Below are 23,551 nucleotides of genomic sequence, written 5' to 3'. Positions count from 1 at the left end.
TTCCTATGATACTCCATGATACTATGCACTGAGCAGTGAGGAGACCTGTTCGGCTGGCTCACAGAGGACATAGACAGGCAATTAGGATGGATAGAAGGTCAGGAGAACAGGGTAAGGAAGTTGTGAAAGGATTTTAAGCATGGAGGTGATAACCTTAAGAGAGCACCCTCTGACAATAGAATAAAGAATGGATGGCTGGAGGCCAGGAGAAGAGTTGAAGACCATTACTGGGAGCTGGATGATAAGCAATGCAGAGGTGATGTATTAAATGGGTAGAGTCTTTGGAACTTGGGAGCTGACTTCCTGTCAACAAGGAGGGAAGGCTGAGTAAGAAGTATTCCAGACTTGTGAGTGCCCTGTTCACTACTCTGAGTCCTTGTATTGGTAGTGCCTACCCCAGGACTTAGCACAGGTTGGGTTCAGTAAATGTTTGATGGACAACTGAGATAATCCAGTATCACTGGAAACCCAGTGACAAGGAGAAAGAGCTCGTTGAGTAGAGAAGGTTAATATGTTTGTAGTTGGTTCTCCTGTGAAATTAGAATCAATTAAGTGCTTGGAGTTCTCTTCACTCCTGCAGAGGCAGGCCTGAGCCACTTATGGTCAGTGGTACTTCCTTGGAGAGTTGATGAAAGCCCCTGTGAGGCCCTGCAGACTGGTGTCCCACCCAGGGTTACAGCCCCTTCACCGGGGCCCGTGGCACCCAGCTGTTGAGAGAACACGGTCACTCCTGGTGTCTCACGGCTTTTGCTCAGTAGCCTGTCAAGCACATGCAACTATTGTCTTCATTTTCAGAGGCGGAGACCGAGGTTCTGAGAGCTGTAGTTTACCCAGGCAAGTCTCTGGCATGAGCGGATTTGAATAGAAGTCTTCAGATTCCACTGTATCATAACAAAGTCTGCTGATTGAAAACAGTTGGCCCTAAGCATGCTCTCCATTGACTTAGGTTGGAGTCACCACTTTTTTACAGCCCAGAAAAGGCTACAGACAAATGAAGTCTTTTTTGTTTGCTTCTTTTGTTTTTGTCCTTAGGTGTTTGTGACTAAATTCACTAATTTTGCTGGCTGTCAAGGCTGTGTTAAGGAAAATGGGTTTGAACTGCTGTGGTTTTTGAGTACTGGACTGGATGTCAGAAACCTTTGCCATCACGGGAAATTCTGTCACTCTGGATTTACTATCTGTTCCCCACAGCTGAATTCCTCAGCAGTGTGATTTAGCACCCTGGCTCCCCATCAACCGGTTTTGGCATTTATTTGAATGCATTACTCCACTGGTTTCCATAAACTATTTTACAATTGTTTAAAATAAATGACTGTTTATTTCCACAAAAACCATCTGTATTTCTTTACAGAGTAGCAGATAACTGTACGTAAAATTTGGTAATGTCAGAGTGACTCAAGTTAAGAGAAACAGATTAGATTGAAAAATTGAATGCTAAGGGACAGTGTTAAAGGTTTCCATCCTCTGTAACAAGTGATACCTGGATTTGAAAGGGGGGGGGGTGTTTCTTTTTTAAAAGTAATCCTAGGCCTCCCTTCTCCAAAGGGAAGTACATTCGTGCCAGCTGGGTAGTGACAGGATATGGACTGTGAGCATTCCTCTGTCCCTTCAGCACTCTCTCTGCCTGGAGTGGTGTGTGGGAAGCTCCTATCCAGAAGCTTCCAGACTTCTCCACGTTTTGGGTTATCCATGCCTTATCTCTTCTGATGATGGTGGGTTCCTAGGCTGTGTGTTGTAGCTCAGAGAACTCTGATAGGAAGCACATTGGGACAGGTTGCTCTGGTGAGAAAAGGCAGGCCTGGGTAAGGGAACTGAACTGATGCGGAGGCGGGCTTGGCCCCTGACAGGTGTGGTCTTCCATTCTCTAGCCAGTGCCCAAAGCAGCACAGATCTCCACCAGTCCCGTCCATCCCCAGGAGACCCAGTCAGAGTTGGGGCTCTGTTGTGATTCTCCAATCTGGGGGGGCATTTGGAGTCAGCTGGAAGTGGAACTTCAAGTCCGCTCTGGAGGACGAGGTAGGTAGTCAGGGCGGTAGCTAAGCAGGCCGTGTTTCCACTTAGTCACCCAATAGACACTGAAGCACACCTTTGGCTGTGGCTGCCCCACGAACGCCGAGCTCCTGAGTCTGCACTCCACCCACATTTTTCGTACAGCTGGTACGAGAGACAGGCCCAACCAGAGACCTTCCTAGTGTGGGTTGCACGGAGAAGTGCAGAGGCAGTGGTACTCACGCAGCTTTGACTTCTTGAGTAGGGGAAAGTGAGGACCAGAGACGTGAAGTAAAGGTAAGACTGCTTCAGACAGAGGAACTAGTATGAGCAGAGCACAGAGGGTTGAAACAGAATGGTTCGGAGGATATTTCTGGATTCCCGTATCATTAGGTGGGAGGTGGGAAGGGAGGGAGATGAGACCAGTTTGGCAGACCTCTAGAGGTTCCAGACTCTGCTGAAGAATCATACCCCCCCACCCCCCCGCCCAGTGAAGCTTGGACAGCAGAAGCGGAAACCCAGGCATATGATCTGTGGAGTCCTTGGAACAATTCTTAAGAGGGAGGTACTGGTGCGCCTGGGTGGCTCAGTGGGTTAAGCCTCTGCCTTCGGCTCAGGTCATGATCTCAGAGTCGTGGGATTGAGCCCCTCATCCGGCTCTCTGCTCAGCAGGGAGCCTGCTTTTCTCCCGCCCCACCCCGAGGGCCCCTCTGCCTACCTGTGGTCTCTGTCAAATAAATAAATAAAATCTTTAAAAAAAAAAAAAAGAGGGAGATACTGTTATTATCCCTCATTTACAGGTGGGAAAGCAAGGCATAAAAACATTAAGTAATTGCCCAGGGTCACACAGCCAGTAAGTGGTGGAGCTGGGAATTCAAACCTGAGCAGTCTGGCTCATAATCACTACTAGACCGTCTCAAATGTGTTGGGGTCAGCAGGGGTGGGAGGGCACTGCCTAGAACACACACACAACAGATACACAGATACATACACACATTACTGAGTTTAGGGCAAGGATCAAATCCAGACTTTCTTCCCACCCTCCCAAGCTATAGGGAGGGACTCCGAACACACTGCCTCTTGTCTCAAAGCCTGAGTGGAGGTATCAGGACTGTTTTAGAAGGAGAATGAATAGGGCAGGCAGAGACAGTATGGGGTCACCCTTCGTTTTCCACAGCCCGTCTAGAACCCATGTGGAGGACAGAGCAGGCATGGTTTTCTAGACTAAGGTGATAGAGGAGGTTGTCAGGTGGACAGTCTGACTCGTGATCTGCAGTCATGGCCTCTCTGCGGGTCTGTGGGTGCCAGCAGCCTGGCCTCAGATGTTCCAGTCCTCTCTACCTGTACTGCCCAGCTCCTTTGGGCAGCTCTGGAAGCTTCTGTGGTCCACCCTATGCCTTAACTCTGGACCTGGGAAACCTTGAAGAGACTCTATGCCATTTTTGTTCCTGGGCCCCCAGCTGCTTAGGTGTCTGCCCAGCAGCCACTGAGCCCCCATTATCTGTGAGAAGCCAGAGATAGTGAGAGGGGAGTCCAGAGGACACAGTCCGTAGTCTGATCGAGCTGGAATCACCTCTCAGATTGTTTATTCTGGTTTTTTTTAGAATTGGATTTTTAATGACAGAAGTAATACCTATGTATACCACTGTCAAAAATCCAAACAAGATAGAGATCTATGAAGTAAAAAAGCAAAAGCCTTTGTCTTTGCTACTATCCCATCCAATGCACAGAGGTAATTCTAGTTAACAGAGTAACCATGAGAGCAGTTTGGCTGATAGCCTTCCAGATTGTGTGTGTGTGTGTGGTGTGTGTGTGTGTGTTTTCAACAATTTTCAACAAATATACACATGCACACACATAAATGCATATATTACTTTATATTATAATATATAATATATACATATATATTACATATACTTTATTAATATGGAGCATACTCTGGGCGCCTGGGTGGCTCAGTCGTTAAGCATCTTTGGTTCAGGTCATGATCCCAGGGTCCTGGGATCGAGCCCCACATCGGGCTCCCTGCTTGGTGGGAAGTCTGCTTCTCCCTCTCCCACTCACCCTGCTTGTGTTCCCTCTCTCGCTGTGTCTCTCTCTGTCAAATAAAATTTTAGATTTTATTTAAAATCTAAAATATATATATATTTATATATATTATATATATGTGCACATATATATATATGGAGCATACTCTATACGTTCTATATATTTTTAAATTTAATGTTTCATGGAAATATACCCATGTCTTATTAATTTAGTTTATTTTGTTAACAGCTACATAACATCCCAGTGTATAGATATACTGTCCTTTATTTAATCATTTCCTGCTGGAGAATATTCAGACTGTGCAATTTTTTATTTTAAAACTGCTGCAGTGAACATCTTTGAACGTACATCATTGTGTACTTGGAGTAATGCTTCTCAGGATAGATTCTTTTGTTGGGTCAAGAGTCAAGGTTGTTCAATTTTAAATGCCACCTTGTCGAAGTCATTCTATTGAACAGAGATTATTGAGCACCTACAAAGAGCCTGTTGCTGTGCTAGAGCTCTGGGAATACAGAGTTGGTTTTATTAAAAATCCCCTCCATCCTCATCCTCAAAGATTTGTGGGAGTGGGGGGGAAACAGTGACAAATAGAAATGCTTCTAATCCAGCGTGCTCAATACACTGAGAGAAGCAAGGCCCCGAGGAAGTTGCAGAGACGAGCCCTTGATTCTGACAAGGATTTGGGCAGGGCTGCAGAGAGGAGGGGAGATGCCAAAAGGTGTGCCTCCCTACTCCTCCCGGGAGCCCATCTGTGAGACTGGGTCTTCAAGAAGAAATTTGTTCTAAAGAATTATGATGCTCCTGCATTTTCTCCTACACAAAGAAGGAAATCTCGGCTGTACGCCCTTTCCTTTCCTCCTCTTGGCACTTTCTGATTGATGATTGGAAATGATGGCAATACATAAACTATTTTTCTTTTTATTTTATGACCTGGTAATAGCAGTAACATATTTCCAGTAAATGTTTTCTATCGCAATAAAAAAGTTGTAACAAGACTAGAAATGGGTATAGTTAAACCCTAAAGAAATCATACTTTCAGAACTGTGGATTGAGGCAGTAACTCTGTAAATCATTTAACTTAGAAAAAGGTCCCCTTCTACCCAAAAAAACTTAGGGCAAGCAGCTGATGTTTACTTTAAGTGCCCGTCGGATAGGTGCTTGCTGTGAGGGCTGGGGGAGGCCTCAGTTTTGAGCCCCATAAGACCAACTACTTTATTTCTTCCCACCTCATTTCCCACCCAACACCTTTACTCCTTTCTGAGCCAATAAATCATCTCAACCTTACAATTCTTTTTCTCAATCCCTAAATCAAGAAGATTATAGCATGCTCTTTCTGGAATATGGCATGTTAGTGCAGTTAAGAGCATAGGCTCTGGAAACACACACCTGGATTCTTGTCCTGGCCACACTGTGGACACATGACTTAACGGCTCCACATTTTCCCCCCTCTATAAAATGAGGAATATAATGGGGCCTCCCTCATAGAGTTTAATGATTCAGAGTGCTAATGCACGTAAAGTGCTTTTGTTAAGGGCCAGGAAAGTCCTCAGTGTTGCTCACTGTTGTATTAAAAAAGGGCAAATTGATGATTTTGTTAATTTTGGATAGCAGTGTAACAGTCAACATTTATTGAGTGTTTATTATGTCCTAGGCATCGTGTTACACATAATCTTTGCAGTTACTCCACAAATGTTTAGATCAGCTAATGTGCCCAGTGTCACATAGCTTGTAAAAAAAAAAAAAAAGCCAATATTTTAATCAAGTTCTTTCTGACTCCAAAACCATTGTCTAACCACTGCATGTCCGCCTTCTGGGGTTAGTACTCGGTGGGAGCAGAGATGGTAAAACTCGTCAAAACTACTCAAAAATTGTTCTGTCCTACACAGTCATGAACTCCTTTGGCTAGTAAAGATTTTGGAGCAGATAGCGAGCCCCAGGGCCAGACCAAAAAAGAGACATTTCCTTTCCCTAATTGTAGGGAGAGCAGCCTGCCCTTCAGCAGATCCTTCCTTTGGCCGTATTCCTCTTAAGAGAACGGATGTCTGCTTTTTTCTGTTTGTCTGGTGTCCTTAACATGCTCTAAAAATTAGGTCTTTCCCAGCCTTTGTCTTTAATTTCTGATTCTAGCTGACACCTTCATTAATGGTCCAGTACAAGCTTTCTGTCAACTTGAAGACTACTGTGTAAAAGTGGTTTTGCTGTCCTATCAATAATGGTCATAATTTCCCCAATACTCTCATCAGCAGTGAATTGAGTCTTGCAGCAAAGAAATGGAAACCCCAGTGCAGTGGTTTTAAAGTGATTTGTCTTGTAGACGGCGTCTTATTTCAGTAAAATCAGGTCAGTGCGGCACTGCTGGGTCAGATGTAAGTCTGATACAAATTACTTGGAGGAAATTGATCATTTGAACGTTAGGTTATTTTTAGCCACTGTAGCTTTTTAATATCTCTTTTTTTTTTTTATTTACATCTGTTTTAGTAAACTTTAACCATCATCATCAGGCAAATTAAATGTCTTCTCAATTTCAGCCAAGCCTGTGACTAGAGGAAGGAATACCATCTCCCCACCAGGAAGGCAGGAGCCTTCCCTGCATGGTTTTGAGGTTGGCCATAGTTCTTCTGGCCTTGTTTAAACACTTAGGCCCACTCCTCCTCATCCTCCGGGCGACCCCCATTCTGGGCTTTGTTTATTGCACAGACTGGCCCCTTGACCAGTCTGTTCTTCATTGCTATTGAAAGTTAATGGGGGCAAAATTGCATTCCCAAACATTTGAACCTGAAGTGGCCAGGGCCGAACTTAGTTGATCTCTGGTGATCGGTTCAATTTAGTTACGATTTTTTGCCATTAGGCTGGGGCTGAATGATGGTGATTTGGTTGAGGCCAAATGTCTGAAGAAAATTGGCTCTCTGATAAGAGTGCTGTTATCAGAGGGGGCTCCCTTCTCATTTACATTTAGATGAGTATTGATTATTTATTTACTCAGAGAAGTGAGATTCGTTTCCAATCTTATCTTTCTCGTCTCTGCTTGTCAGCAGAAAGAGAGATAGAGCTCCTGACATCAGGCCAAGATAACAGCACTTTGTAGTAAAGATAAAAGTTGGAATGGGCCTTTTTCTAGTCTTGACTGAAAGGATAAGTTTTAAAAATTAGAACTGATGGGTCATGCTTTCAAAACCTTTCCTGAAGGTTTTGCAGTTTAACTAGGCAGGAGAATTGGGTTATTGGAACAGCTTTGGTCTTTCTTCTTTTGTAATAGGAATTGTATTTAATTTGATTATATTCGGCTATTTCACTGAGAGCAAATTGTGTATTGGCTCAGAAGAGGCTAAAGTGTGACCTTATTGTCATGTCAGCTTGTTCTTTTTTTATTATTTAAATTCCAAATTATCCAATCTGAGCCTCAGAGGGAGTATAAGCTACAGTGGCTATCACTTGAATATAATTCAGTGCTTACATTAAGATCAAGCAGAAAATGATTATAGTCTCCCCTAGAGGAAGAGTTATAAGCGATGGCACTGACACTAAACGCAGACATTTCAGAATAGCTGATGTTGGGTCTGAGCTCTGTATTGACAGCATCAGCTTGTCAGTGGCGGCTTTGGCTTCTGCGAGGAACTCAGGATTCCGCCAGCCCCTGCCATAGAGCAAGCGCGGCTTGGCACAGTTTGCCACCAGTGGGCCTCCCTGCCACCAGTCTCCTCCAACCCATTGTCCACAGTGTCCCTAGAAGAATCTTAACACAGTGTAAAGCTGATTATGTCACCTCCCTGCTCTATTAGCATCTGTTACCAACAGACCTTGACCAATAGTCTGGGCCAAGTATCCCAACCCACTTCCCCTCGCCCCCAGCAGAACTGAGGCCTTTTCCACGTGGAATGTCTCCTGGTCAGTGGGCTCTTTAGTATCTCCTTGGTTTTGGACATGCTGTTCCCTCTGTAGAAATGCAGTTCTCCTCCTCCTTCACTGGCCCTGAGTCCTCCTTCAAGACTGTCCTCAGATGTTTCCACCTCGTTTGCCTCTTCTGTGCTAACACAGCGCCTCATCTATCCCTGCCTGAGGACGAGCGCTGACTTGGGCCCTTTGGATAATACCTGCTCCTGTGTGTCCTGCCACCTCCCCCAGCCTCCTCGAGGGCTGGAATCACTGATGATTTGTCTCTGTGGCTGGGTCATTGTTGATAGGTTTTTTGTATGGGTGTGTGGATGGCGTTGTAACATTGCCTGTCCTTTGATATCTATACGCTGGCACCGTTGGCTCCGTGACCTTTACTCATCATTTTTAGACTATATTTGTTGAGCCTGAGCCTAGGGAACCATAGGAATCCTGGCTGCTGAACAAGTCTCTAGTCTTGTAGATTGAAAGCAAGCTTGTTTAAATAGATACGCACCCTAGGGACATATCTAGGGTGGCTCAGTCGGTTGAGCCGCTGCCTTCGGCTCAGGTCATGATCCCGGGGTCCTGGGATCAAGTCCAACATCGGGCTCCTTGCTTGGCAGGGAGCCCGTTGCTCTCTCCGCCTCTGCCTGCCACTCTGCCTTCTTGTGCGTGATCTCTTTCTCTCTCTCTCTGACAAATAAATAAATAAAGTCTTTAAATAGATATGCACCCTCTCCCACCCTGCAGCCCTACCTTGGACACACATGAGAAAGGATATGACATCTGTTTGATGCCAGCATTCCCTGCCACCCTGTATCTTCCCTTAATGGGGCTGTTAGCCTGTTGGGAGTCCTGGCTTAGGGGTCCACCCGCACCTCATGTCATTCGGCTCTGTTCCAGCCCATCCTAGCAGCAGTAGTGGGCGCCGTCGCTGAGCACTGTGCTGAAGGAATCAAGGATTGTCTCATTTCATCTTCATAGCAGCCTTCTGAGAGAGGTTCTGTTATCCTCATTTTACAGATGAGAAGATACACAGAGGCTAGGTAACTTCCCCAGAATGCATATCTGGCCCTCTTACTCCCTGAGAGGGTGCAAACACCTGGAGTTTTCTGCTCAGAATCCGGCCTTTCCTCTTACTGGCTCATACTTCATCTTTTTCTGGCTACAAGAAGCCCTTTAGATTAGTAGATTTAAATAGATTTTAATAGTAGTAGATTTTAATAGGTAAAAGCAGCGCTTTACGCTGGTGAATGGACAATGACGGACATGAAGGCACGTCCATGGAAGTATTCAACATTTAACTTCATCATTTTTCTTCAGACAGGTGGTCCTCAAACTTGTTCCGTGCTCAGCAATAATAGTGATAAGTTAATTCATTTATATCTCACTTCAATCCAAAGAGCACTTAGAACATATACATTCCTTATAATAGGATAAAAATACATAAGTTGAAAGACGACATGAAAGGAAAAGGAAGGGGCACCCGGGTGGCTCAGTGGGTTAAGCCTCTGCCTTCGGCTCAGGTCATGATCTCAGGGTCCTGGGATCGAGTCCCACATCCGGCTCTCTGCTCGGCGGGGAGCCTGCTTCCCCCTCCCCCGCACCCCCCCAGCCCCGCCTGCCTCTGTGCCTATTTGTGATCTCTCTCTCTCTCTCTGTGTGTGTCAAATAAATAAATAAAATATTTAAAAAAAAAAAAAAAAGGACAAGGAAAATAAAGATCCAGAGGATTAATTGTCACAGAAGTGCAGGCCCAGTCAGCACGGTTGGATCACGGTTTAGTGCTGAGCTTCCTCACACGCAAAGGAGAAAGGGAAGCTCTCAGTTAGTACAGGAGTTACGTGAAGCTGTCTAAAGATACAAAAGAGCAAACCAGTTGCTCCAAGAAAATGCAGCTTTTTCCTGAGAGAGGTCTGAAGGAAGTTTCTCCCCTGTGTCTTTAGAAGGAAGATGCACAGTGATTGAGGCAGTGGTCTCTCTCTTTGGGCTTCTGCGTTTGCTTCCCACTGGAGTTCGACTCTCAGCTGGCTCTCAGCTGTTAAGGAATTGTGTGCTAAAGCCTTTTATGTTTCTGTCAAGGATTGAAGGGATAGAGGAAGCCGGACTGACCATGTATGTATCCACCATCCAAAGGATACTTCAGATTTTCTTTGAAACTTATGTGCTGAGACATTTGCCTCAGGTTTACAAAATCCCATAAAAATCCTGCCTGGGTATTATAACTTGGATCCCTCCCTAAGTGCCCAGAGCAGTATTTTGTTCCTAGACCATCCAGTGACATGGTATTACTGCAATAAATACATCATTGGAATGCCCAAGCAGGTTTTCCTGTCGCCGCACAGTAACTGCTTCCCAGAATCTTCCTTTGTGTCCACATCCACTGTGAAGTAGAGAGCATGTGGCTTCATGCGCAGCTGTGACATTTTAAAACCTCTTTCTAAAGGTGGATGTTGCCTTGAGAACTATGTCCTGTTCAGTGTGAAGGAGACTTTTTTATTTTATATAATCGTTTCCTTGGCAAAAATACATTAATAGAAACTGACCTCACAGCTTGCTTTCTAAAGTGGTTTTGGCTGCTCTTTTTTCTTTTCTCCCATGTTAGCTGCCTGAAAATTAAGCATTTGATAGAGACTATAGGTTGATAGATCTAGTGGGTCTGGGCTGTCATAGTCTTGATTATCATCACCAGACGTTTATTAAGAACTTGTTATGAGTGAGGCAGTGTGGTCTGTAGGTATTACAGAGTGCAGGCTGGGGCAGCCTGCCTGTGAATCCTCATTCCTCTCCTTCCTATGGGACCTTCTTTCTGCCCATTATTCAGCCTTTGTTAGTTCCAGTTTCTTCCTGCATGAAATGGAATTCACATTCTTTACATGCTAGGGTGACAAATCAAATCATCTGTATAAAAGGCCTAGCACAGTACTTGGCACACAGTAGTAGGCCTGGCTATGTTATGATCTCTTAGTATTGTTATGGTCCCATGAGGTGGCTGTGGTGGATAGCTGACACTTACATAACACTATTAATGTATCAGATACTGTTCTAACTGCTTTACAGCCGTTAACTCATTGAATCCTCAGGTAGGCCTATGAGATATTCTAATTCCCATTTTAGAGATGAAGAAACTGAGAGATACTGAGTTGCCCCACAGTCATACAGCTAAGTTGATCAGCCAGGAGTAGAGTGAGGCAATCTGGCCCCAAGTCCATGCCCTTAACCACCAGGTTATATTGCTTCTCATACATACACTGCCTCTCATTACATGATGTGGCCTGAAATTATCCATCTGGCTTTTTCAGAGGAAAATTCGTGCAACAGTCCTTCTATGTGAGATGTTTTATCCCCTGGGCAAGAATTAGGAGTGAAATTGATTGTAAGAGGCAGATTCCTATTTGGGTTTCGATGTCAAGTCTCATCTACAGCCTAACCACCCTGCCTTCTCCAAAGTCAAGACTCATCAGTCCTTTGCTAAGCTCAGAAATGGGTATCCAAGTTGGTCTTCAGCTTTTATGGAAGAGCAGGGGGAGTACCCAGCGCAGAAAATGACACTCGGAATTTCAATTAATGACAAAACTGGGCACACGTAGGAATATTCTTAAGGAAAGATGGAGGGAGAGAGTCTTTCTGGATGGAGGGGGAAAATAAGGTGACCCTGTCTTCATAAGGACCCAAGTTACAGCCATTGGACAGGGTAAATCAGTATGTATGGATTTCATTAAAATAAATTATTTCAGATCATTTTCATTTTGAATTTATAGAAACCACAAGTTAAGTGATTCAGAACCCAAATGAAACTACAAATCTACAAAAATCTATATTTATGGTATAAACAATGGCCTCTTTATAATTGGCCAGTAATTTATATTTGCTAGAGGAAAAAAGATTTTAAAAACAGAGGCATTAGAGCCTAAGACCCTTGGCTTTTATTCCCCCTGCCCTACTTCCTACCTTTGTGATCTTGGCCAAGTTACTTCAACCTGCCAACCTTTAGGGTCCCAATCTGTGAAATGGGAATAATAATATCTGCCTCTTAGAGTTGTTGGCAGCATACACCAAGGTAACATGCAGAATGCTTGGCATATAATGAATGGCCATTCAGTAAGTGAGAGTCATCATCATATTAGGCTTCAAGGAGAAAATGCTAAAGCTACTTTCACGAAACAAACTATTTCAATAGAAATATCTGCAAGACCCAAGAAATAAGAGAGTAAATGTTGAATGATGGCAGGGATGGCTTTGAGAGTGGTACAGGGGGCTCATCATGTTTAAGGACAAGAAACCCTTCCTCCTACTCCCTGCCTTCCCTGGTTTCCCTCATCACGTCTCCCAGGCAGCTGCAGAGCCTGGAAGGAAAGAGTGCAAAGGAGACCAGCCTGATACACATCACCATGCAGCCAGGCCCTGGCTGCCAGGGATCAAGAAAGTGGTGGCTTATTTACAGTCCAGCTCTCAGGTAGGCAGACAGCTTGAGAAGCCCAGCTCCCTGTACACTGTGCTCAGAGTCAGACTAAGCAAGCCTAGATTGCAGGGTTACTTAAGATGAACATAGCGATCTACATAAACTGATAAATGTCTGGTTTTGATTAAATTATCACATGAAAGACCCATTAGAGAAGCCACAGTGTGTGATAATTATGGTATCCTCAGAAAAATGGCATAGTAAGAAATCAGAGGACTTGCAAGTATATATGATGTATTTTAAATTATAAAACTAGCCTTTATTTATTATAGGAAATGTGAAAAGTACAGAAAAACACTAAGGAAAAATAAAAACACTCATTATCCCACCATCCAGTGTAAGCGCTATTCACATGCTGGAAATAACCTTGCGGTCTTTTTTCCCCTGTGACTTTACACATGTTTTTTTCACAATTGTAGCCTTCCTGCACATACTGTGTTGTAATTTGCTGTTTTCATAAAGTAGCATATTATAAACATGTTTTATAAAATTAAGCATTTTTGCAGCATCACTTTTAATATCTTTATGGATTTTCATAATATTTTGTTTAACCAGTCTCCTATTGTTACATTTGGGGTGTTCCCAAATTTTGGCTGTCATAAAAAAGTGAATTATTACAGCTAAACTTTGTACTGTAAATTCACAGAGGTGGCTGTCAGTGTCTGGCACACTGTGTTGCTGGGAGGTGCTGGGGATGGTGCCAAAATTGTTTAGCAGGCCCGTGTCTCACAAAGAGGCGCTCTAGGGTCAGCAGTGACTCCCTTCCCCTAATGGGCCTGAAGAGGCCCACAGCTATGAAAGGTGGGTGCTGGGAGAAGAAAGGAAAGAAAAGAGAGAGTGCATAGAACTCTTTTCAGCAGTTAAGTTTTCTGAAAGTTCAGCTGGGCATGATTTTTCTGTGATGACTTTCCCCCAGTGAGTGTGGGGACGTCAGGAATCAGCAGCAAACATGCCTGGTAATTGACAAAAGTCAATGATAGGTGACAGGTATCTGAGACTGGGAATTATCAGTGTTTACATACCTTTATTGGCTAAATATTTTTGAAATGAAAATTTAACTGTATAATGTTGAAATACAGTACCCTCTTGACCTGTATATAGTGTATTAGAGTTTATAAGAATTGTGTAGGTTCCTGAGTGTGTATTTTTGTAAACAGATAAGTAGTGTACAAAAGACTCATGTGTGTGAGAACTCTGAGACTTGCTAATGACATACCAATTAGAGAAAAGATAGACTGTCCCATGAAACTGACATGACATGACAGTGCTCTCGATGGATGTAGAACATAGGGAAGGAGAATGACATGGAGGAGGTGAGTGAAATGCCTCCGACTAGTGAAGGAGTAGTACTGCATGTGAATAACAAGTTGACAACAGCTGAGGAACATATCTAAAAATATGTGTTCCGCCTGGGAGCCCTGGAAGGCCTCTGATACTTTCCTCAGATCTCTCACACCTCCCCTCTGTCTGACCAAACACGCCTTTCATGGTCAAAATAATAAGATAGTTTCTTACACTTCTAATCTTTTCAATAACCATTAACAACAAGAGCAGTCTTTTGAATCTGATCATTGGACCCGTTAGGTGTTATCTGAGAAGAACAAGATTGTCATTTGGCTTGACAAAGAAATACATGAATAAATGTATAAAATGCCCCAGTGTTTTATTAAGATCTGCCAGAACCCCCTGTGTGACACAGGCTAGCTAGTATTCCTGGTTTTCAGTATTATTGAACCGGTGTCTTTGTGTTTTCATGAATGTTTCAACAAAAACATGAATCAGCAGCCACTGTCTATTACCATCACCTAGAAATCAGAGATTTTTTTGTTTGTTTTTACCTCACCTGCTTTTTAAATTTTTTAAAAGATTTTGGGCTGTCATCGTATTAGAGGTCTGAACATACTTTATTCCTGCTTATAATTGATTATTCATTATTATATAATGATTATTCATAAGTACTTCTGTGGGAGTGCCTCCTAGGAGGCAGGTGCATTACTAAGTATTTCTCCTGTATCATCTGTAAGCTTCATAGTAATCCTTAAGGTATAAGTATCCCCCCTCCCCACCATTACATATTAGGAAAGAGAGGCTCAGAGAAGGTAGGTTACTTGCTGATATCTGGGAACCCATGTAACCATGTTGCGATTCCAAGTCAAGCCAGCTCAAAAGCCATCTACCTCTCACCTTGTTTGGGGGAGCTGAGCAAAAACAGAGCCTGATAGTAGAACAGACAAGTGTGTAAAACCTTGTGGAAAAAAAAACCCAAACTCTTCCATCTTGGATAGCTAGACCCTCTCAGACAGACTTCAGCATTTTCCTAGTGCTTTATCAGCTTTTCGCCAGTATGTGGTGTTTTTTCAATGTCAAATTCATTGTTTCAGACTTCCTCCCCTCCTCCTGCCCCTTTGATCTTCCAGGCCCTCAGTACCGCCTGGAGAAGCAGAGCGAGCCCAATGTCGCCGTGGACCTGGAGAGCACTTTGGAGAGCCAGAGCGCATGGGAGTTCTGCTTGGTCCGAGAGAACAGTACGTTGGCCTCCTCGCTCCATGCCTGCTTTGTCCGTTGCAAACATGCTTAGGAGTCCTGTGTTTGGGAACGCTCACTGGTCTGGCTTCCCCAGGCAGATTTGAAATGACTTTGTTTTCCAAGGCAGATCTCAGCCTTTGTGCCAAAAGTGTGTCCCAAGTGAAATGATTGATTTTATACATTTTGGTAAAAAGTCTGCATCCTGTTTAGTACTGTGTGATTGATATTTTTCTGTTAAGCTGTATCTTCTTAAGTTAGGAGCAGCCCCGGAAACAGCTTAGAAATAAATATGAGGCCTTTTCTGAGGCCAAGACTATTTTGTATATAAAACAACTGGCCCTGTCAGTATCACTGTTCAGACTTCTAGTTTTAGAAAATTCTGTTTGCATATACCTTAGCAGGAAGCCGTGTAGGGATTCCTAGAGCTATGCTGTAAGCCTTTTTAAAACTTCAGTTCATTTCTTCTTTACTTTCTGAGTTGTGAATCTTTGCCACTCACTCCTCTATACTCCCACTGACTCAAGGAACAAGGATGTGAAAACTGAGATTAGGGCAGCCAAGTCTCCACTGTCATTACCGCTTTGGGACATTTACACAGGCTATTTCTTCTGCAAGGAGCACACGTCCCCCCACTCCTGTTACCTGTTTCTCATCCTTTGTCTCAATTCAAATGTCACATCTTCAAATAGACCACCTGGGATTCCCCCTAGCCCCCCTCACCTAAACCTGATCCATTCCTCACTTGGGTATCCTATTCTGTTTGGTCATAGAGTAGACTACTTTTTCTTCATTATATATATTTTGGCTTATGATTATATATTTTTTTCAATGATCATTTGATGTCTGTCCCCCAACTAGGTTGTCAGGTCTATGAGGGTGTCCTTGACCCATGCAGGTTGTCCCTCATTATTTCAGCAAATATTCACTCATCGTCCACTGTAGGTCAGTACTGTAGGAGCTTAGTCAATATAGATTGAATGAGTGAATGAATGGCAGTTTTTAGTCATGCCACTGACCCTCTAAGCAAGACCAGCTTACTACTCACTGACGCGAGGCCCTGACAGCCTCTGCTGGAGAGGCATGCAGAAATTTCGCCGGGATGGTAAAACATGATCCTTGCATTAATTTTTTTCAAAGATTTTATTTACTTATTTGAGAGAGAGAGCGTGAGAGGGGGGAGGGTCAGAGGAAGAAGCTGACTCCCTGCTGAGCAGGGAGCCCAATGCGGGACTCAATACTGGGACTCCCTAATCATGACCTGAGCCGAAGACAGTCACTTAACCAACTGAGCCACCCAGGTGTCCCTGATCTTTGCATTTAGCAGCAAATTCTTGAAGACAGAAGGTTGGTATCCCCACAGTCTACAGCCAGTTATGAATATCTTACATAAATATACAGAGAAATAAAAATCAATTGGATTCCCAAACGGTATAAAAAATTCAAGTAAGTAGTAAACAAAAAATGTTTATCCCTATCAACAATGTAAGACAAAAACATTTTAGAGCAACAGTGGGATACTTTTCACCTGTCAAATAAGCTGAGTAGTTCAAAAAGAGTCCTTACTGCTGGGAAGAAATAGGCATATTCAAATACCAGTGACTAGTGCAAGTTAATGTAACTGCAAAAGTATCTAGAGACCTAAAAATGTTTTCCCCAGTATTTCTGCTTATGGAAATCTGTCTTTAGGAGAAAAAAAATCTGAAATGCAATAAATATATGTGTATATTGAGAGTTGTTAGATATTTATATTATCTAACACTAGAAGAGTAGTTAGATAACTTAAGGTATATCCCTATATTGGAAAATTGTGCAGAGCACATCACATCACCATTTGGTAAAGGCAGACCAAGTAATTTGAATAAATTCTCCCACTGAAGGTAACTTAAAAAGCTGATTAAAAAATATAAATCATCACCCTAAAGTCATCAGAAAGCACAAGATAAAAAATATGGTCTATATGTGGGAGAAGATTGAACCAAAAGAACTGAGATCAATGCCTAGGAACAATTTTACCCTGACATCATCCAAATTTGAGGACTGCTGTATTCAAAGGAAATTTTATAGCATTCAAATTCATATATTACAAAAGAAGAAAGGCCAAAAAGTGATAAGCTTATAAGCATTTAGTTCGAGAAATTAGAAAAGAAACCAAATAAAGAACTGTAAAGAGAATAAAAGGAAGGAAGCAATAAAGAGCATAAATTAAGGAAATAGAAGATTTAGGGACATCAAAACCAAAAATTAGTTCTTGGAAAACATTAATGAATTACTAAACCTCTGATGAAATAGATCAAAGACAAGGAAGAAATAACAGAAACAAATGGTAATAAAATAAAAAGGAGGTATGCTTATCAAGGATCTGCAGTTAATAAACAGGTAATAGGAATTATTTTGGAAAGCCTCCATACCAAAAATTGTGAAAATGTAGATGAAAAGTACAAAGTCCTTAAAAAGAAAAAAAAAACTCAACTTACCAAAATTGACACAAGAAGAAATAGAAAACTTGAGTATACTCACAACTATTTTGAAAATTGAATTCACAATTAAAAACCTTCCCACAAAGGAAAATCTGGCCCAGATGATTTCACTGGCTAGTTGTATCAAACACTTAAGGAATAAGTAACTCCAGTCTTACTTACATCAGCTATTCCAAAGACTAGAAAAAGAAGTGACACTCTCCATTTCATTTTAAGAGACTATCTCAGTCTTGTTACCAAACCCTAATAAATACTATGCAACAAAGAAAATTTAAATAGATACAAATATCCTAAACAAAATATTAGACTGAATCCAGTATTATATTAAGGGAATAATACAGCATTCCCAAGTTGGGGTTTGGGGGTTTTTTTTTTAAAGATTTTATTTATTTGACAGAGAGTGAGTGAACACAAGTAGGCAGAGAGGCAGGCAGAAAGAGGGGGGGAAGCAGGCTCCCCATTGAGCAGAGAGCCCGATGCGGGGCTCGATCCCAGGACCCTGAGATCATGACCTGAGCCGAAGGCAGAGGCTTAACCCACTGAGCCACCCAGGCGCGCCCCCAAGTTGGGTTTATTCGAAGAGCACAAGGTTAGTGTGACTTTAGAAAAACCCGGTCAAGGGTTGCCTGGGTGGCTTAGTTGGTTGAGCATCCAACTCTTGATCTCAAGTCAGGTCTTGATCTCATGGTTGGAAGTTCGAGCCACACACTGGGCATGGAGCCTACTTTAAAAAAAAAAAAAAAAAAGTCAAGATAATTTGCCACAATAACAGATTGAAAGGATAATCATCTCAGGAGATGTAGAATGTTATCCAGCCATTATAAGTTGTGTTTACTGAGAGTTTTCACAATGGGAGAAGTAAGTTTTGATGTAATATTAAGGAGGATAAATACCAAGGAAGCAAAATAACACATACAGACTAATATCAACTATGTAAAAATAAAACAAACAAAAAGAATAAAAGGAAATGCCAAAATATTAATAGTGGTTGTCTCTGGTTGGCAATATTCTGGGTAATTAATTTTCCTTCCCCTTTATACTTTACTTACACTTTCCAGAGTTTCTATAATGAGCATGCATGACTTTCTAAGAAGAAGAAATAAATAGTAAAGTTAAGTTTACTTAACTAAACTTTAAAGTTAAGTTTACTTTACTTAACTTTAGATAAATATTACATAATAAGAGTAGCTCTTGGGGCACCTGGGTAGCTCAGTTAGTCAGTTAAGCATCTGCCTTCGGCTCAGGTCAGGATACCAGGAACCTGGGATCAAGCCCTGCATCAGGCTCTCTGTTCAGTGGGGAGACAGCCTCTCCCACTCCCTCTCCCTCTGCCTGCCTGTCTCTCCCTCTCTCTCTCTCTCTCTCTCTCTCTCTGTCAAATAAATAAATAAAATCTTTAAAAATATATATGTAAGAGAAGCTCTTAATTTAACAATCCTTATGATACTTGAAATCTCAAACCATGTATAGTACTACACCACATCACACCCAAGGGAGAATTATAACAACACACCCTTTGCAACTTGTTTATCTAATTTTTTTTTAACCTGATTTAAATGGGTAATCCCTCTCTCCCTGTCATGTTCTTTCATTCTTTAAAGACTCTCCTCTAAAGCAAACTGGGGACTCTAATTCACAGACAGGAACTCTGTAGTGGATTCTATTTCAGAATGTTGATTGTCCTCTGATTAAGATGAAGTGCTGTTTCTTAGCATTTTACTAAGTATTTGGACACTTTTTTAAGTAAAAAAGTAAAATACTTTTACTAAGTATTTGGACACAACATGATACTTATTCATGTTAAAAAAAATTGCTCAGATAACAAAGTGTCTGTAGTGAAAACTTCGTCTCTCTTCTCTCCCTTAATTCTCCCTCCAGAGACAACAGTTGTTCCCAGTTTCTTCCATATCTTTCCAGGGATCATCTGTGTATATGCAAGCATACTCTGTATAAGGATGTGACTGTACCCCCCACAGGCATGTATATGCTCACGCATACACAGTGTTCACACACATTTATACTTCCCCCTACTTAGAAGCAAATGGTAGCAAACTTACCATTAGAGTGCTCATTTTTCTTTTATCCTTTTGATTTTATTTTATTTAATTATTTGCCAGAGAGAGAAAGAATAAGCAGGGGGAAAGGGCAGAGGGAGAAGCAGGCTCCCTGCTGTACAGGGAGCCTGATGCGGGACTTGATCCCAGGACCCTAGGATCGTAATCTGAGCCGAAGGCAGATGCTTAACTGACTGACAGAGCCACCCAGGCGCTCTTTCTTTTATCACTTTAACAATACAGTGTAGAGATTATTCCACATCAGTCCACATGCCACTCCACACATAAATTCACCTCTTTCTTTTTTTAACCATGCCACGGTATTTCATAATATACTATGATTTCAAATTAGTTTTTTTTTTTCATTTTCATTTTTGTTTGTTTTGTTGTTTGTTTATAAAGATGAGGGCTATCTCTCGTCCTAGGAAAAAGGCACTGTAAGGATTGGTAGATAAAGCTTTGAAACCTTGGCTCTTGTTCTCACTTCACTTCTAAGCACGAGCATAGTCTTAATAACTTGTGTGACATCTGTGAGCCTCAGCATCCCCATCTTAAAAGACATGCAAGAAATTCCAGTTGTCTCACTCTGAGTCAAAATCACTATGATCGTAACCTTACCAGCATTTACAAAGGGCACAAGGCAGTCAGTGGTTTAGGATCAGTTATTATTATTACTAATATTTGTAAAATAGAAGTAGATTATAAAAGCAATTTATTCCTTTTCTAGAGAAGGTTTTTTAATCTTTTGTTTAATTTTAAGTAGAAATTCCAATGAAACAAATATTGTTCTCCCATAGCTATATATTAAGAAGTTGGATTGAAGACAAAAATATTTCAGAAACAGAATTTTTTTTTGCTTCTGTTGATATGTTTGATCAGGCCAAGCTTGCAGTCCATAAAGCCATTTTGGAGGTGAAGTAAATTAGGAGCATCTATTATGCAGTGTGTAAGAGAATATGCTATTGAGCCAGATTGCCTCGGTTCACATTCTGGGCCTGTCACTTACTGGCTGTGTGACCTTGGACAATTTACTTAACCTCTCTTGGGTAGTTTATCTGCCTTCACAAGATTGACAGGATTCAGTGAGTTTTAATAATCATAAAGCTCTTAGAATGGTGCCTGGCACATAATAAGCACTCAATAAATGTTAACTATAATTAATAAATAATGAACAGTATTTTGTGGCTGACAGAGCAGTTGGGCCACAGATGTGGAGGTCTGGAATTATAGACCTGTAGGAATTATACACCTGAGGTGTGTGGTGGGGGGAACTGATACAGAAGGGAGGAAGGAAGGGGAGGCAGATCTGTAAGTCTGTGTCACAAGACCAGAGAACTTAGAAGCAGGGTACTTTCCAGAAAATGTGCTTTGGTGCCCCAGAAGAGATGTGCACCTTATAAGTAAAACCATTTGATTGAGAACACTGCCACAAGGATGGATATAAGCCTTTTTGTTTTTCTTCCAAGGAGGGATAGTCATAATTTTTTTTTCTTCTTCAAAGATTTTATTTATTTACTTGACAGAGATCACAAGGAGGCAGAGAGGCAGGCAGAGAGAGAGGAAGTAGGCTCCCTGCTGAGCAGAGAGCCCGATGTGGGGCTCGATCCCAGGACCCTGGGATCATGACCTGAGCCGAAGGCAGAGGCTTAACCCACTGAGCCACCCAGGCGCCCCTGGTCATAATTTTTTATATCAACCACATCAAAAGGTGTTTCCTAAATTACTTATTCAGGCCTTCTTTTGTAAGGCATCATGCTAGACATTTTGCAAACGCTCTCTTGTAATTTTCTCAACTACCCTAATAAGATACTATTCTAATTGTGGAGAGCAGTTGTGACTTGTGCAAAGTTAGCTAGCCAGTGATAGAACCAGAATTCTAAGTCAGCTGTCTGATTCCAAAGCCCACCGTGAGACTGTTGATGAAATAACCTAAATTTTCAATCCTAAGAATTGTGATGACAATTGTCTTATATACTGTGAGAGAGAAGCTTGCTAATGATGCTGACATGACAAGAATTTCTGCCTAGGGACTGAGAGCTAACATTTGTGCTTGGATCTTGGCCTAAATAAGAAAATGACAAGCCAAGGTCCTTGAGCTTTCCAGTTTGGATTCTTGTCTGATAATCTACCTCATCCTTCAGCCAACTGTCTGCCAGAAGCTGGAATCAGACCAGAAGAAGGCATGAGTACATTATGGAGAGGATGTAATGGTAGAAGACTTCCATTCTTGTCTAAGCATCTATATAAATTCTGGCATCAAACTGAGCCTCACTTTCCTTTGTGCCAAATGTTACCAGTGACCTTTTCTCTTACCCACTGATCACACCTAGGTAGACTGTCCAGGTCCTTAGCAGAAAAACGCAGCGTGAACCAACTTATTCTTTGCACAACTTTAAGAGAGAAACTCAGGAATTTTCCATCATCAGGAAAACAGGCCTGAAATTAAACTGGCTTTATGGAATACCAACAAAATGTCAGACCGTGTGTCTTTACTGTTTGATCACTCGAGAGTCTGCCCTTGTAGTTCAGCATAGTGCTTTAAAAACACTATGCCTCCGCAGCCTTTGACATCAGACAAACCATGTCACTTCTCTGAACCTTAGTTTCCTCTGAAAATGGAGGTGGTTGAATCTATTTCACAAGGGTTTTTTGAGGATTAAATGAGATACAAGAACTATCATTGTAATGACCTTTTAGGCCGTTGTGCTCATCATCTTTATTTTATAGAAGAAACTAGGCTTTGAGAGGTGATTTGCAAGTGATTGCATGACTAATAATGAGGGGTGGGGGCTGAAAAACTGGGTCTTCTGTGCAGTGAGTCTAGTGCAACAATTGAATCTGATTATTTTATTTCCTAGTAGAAGTTGCCATATAAAGAGTCTTCGGTTCTCCAGACAGCAGGTCAACCTCCTTTAGTCTCCTTTCCTTTTCAAGGAGATCTTCCTTATTTCAGTGCCTTACTGAACTCAAGGTGGACAGTCACCTAGATAAGTGGGCCTGTGGCAGAGGAGAGTATCTCTGGGTCTCAGTCTGTGGGAGGCCTCTTCCAGCTCTTTTAGTTTCCCCTTAAAGACCAGAAGAGGAGGTAGCTTCCTGTACCCAGGAAGAGTTTCTCCTTACCTCAGTCTGAACAGTGATGCCACTGGACGGATTGACCACCCCCACACTGGTTGTGACCACCTCCCCAGGGCAGGGACCATCCTGGTGCCTGTGGCCAGGTATGGTTCATTACCCTGGATGGAGTGAGCCTCCCAAATCCCTGGCATCAGCAGGCTTCTCACTAGGGCTCCAGGGGACAAGTACATGAAAGCTTTTAAAAACAATTTGGGATTTGGGTGAGCGTCTATACCCATATGTTTCTTCTTGGAGGTACTTGGGCTACGCCCCCAACCCATTACCTCCCCCCTCCCCCAATAATACTAAATAAAGAGGAAGGCGGGAAGCAACCATAGGCAGTGAATGACTGTTTGCTAATCCTGATGTGTTTCTAGTTCCTCTTCACGGTGCTTATTCATAGTGGGCTGATCCCTCCTCCTGTGTGTGCTCTGTGCCAGCCCTGGAGACTCCCTGGTGGTTCCATTTGGCTTCTGGAGGCTTTCTTCAGCTACAGATTACTAATCTCTCCAATTTCTATCATGTGACTTAAATACCAAGGCTTTAAGCCTCTTTTATTATATAGCACAACAGCAGTCTTCAAGTGCAGAAGAAAATGTGATCGTGCAAATAAACTCTGTTTACAAATAGAAATGACCTGTGGTGTTCATGGTTTGGATTTTCAGTTGAATTACTGCCGAAAGCCAGTTATGTTTCTGACTTTGGTCGGGGGAAAGTGTTCAACTATAGGGAATTTTTGAACGGGTGGAGGTTTTTCCTCGTAGATACGGGTGACGGCTCCCTGCTTTGTGGCATGCTAACAGAATTTAAATGAAACAGAAACATTGTCCCCAATGTAGGAATACCTGTGTGTTTGCACCTCTTGCTTTCTGGTTAATGTGAACTGGTTGGTAATGTGTTGTAGTGCACAAGGTGTGGCATTTGCAGGCACACTGTGACCTTGGACAAGTCCTTCTCTGTGAACTTCTTTTTCCCATCTGTAAAATATGGTGGTAATCCCTATCCTG

General features: G+C 42.3%; 1 protein-coding gene across 5 annotated transcripts in view; it reads left to right on the top strand.

Moving 5' to 3' along the window:
* The window catches only part of MAPKAP1 (MAPK associated protein 1), a 243,106-nt gene that overhangs the window by 164,876 nt on the left and 54,679 nt on the right, over positions 1-23,551 (top strand). For 3 of the 5 annotated variants that reach the window (XM_080820349.1, XM_080820350.1, XM_080820351.1), the window contains one exon: positions 14,791-14,898. The exons of the other annotated variants lie outside the window; for them this stretch is intronic. In XM_080820349.1, the coding sequence (XP_080676475.1) occupies positions 14,791-14,898 (108 nt within the window). The remainder of the gene's footprint in view (positions 1-14,790; positions 14,899-23,551) is intronic. 5 annotated transcript variants of the gene reach the window in all.

This window comes from Martes martes, assembly GCF_963455335.1.
Source record: "Martes martes genome assembly, chromosome: 12".
In the NCBI taxonomy this organism is placed as follows: domain Eukaryota; kingdom Metazoa; phylum Chordata; class Mammalia; order Carnivora; family Mustelidae; genus Martes; species Martes martes.
This window is presented reverse-complemented; position numbering and strand designations above follow the sequence as displayed.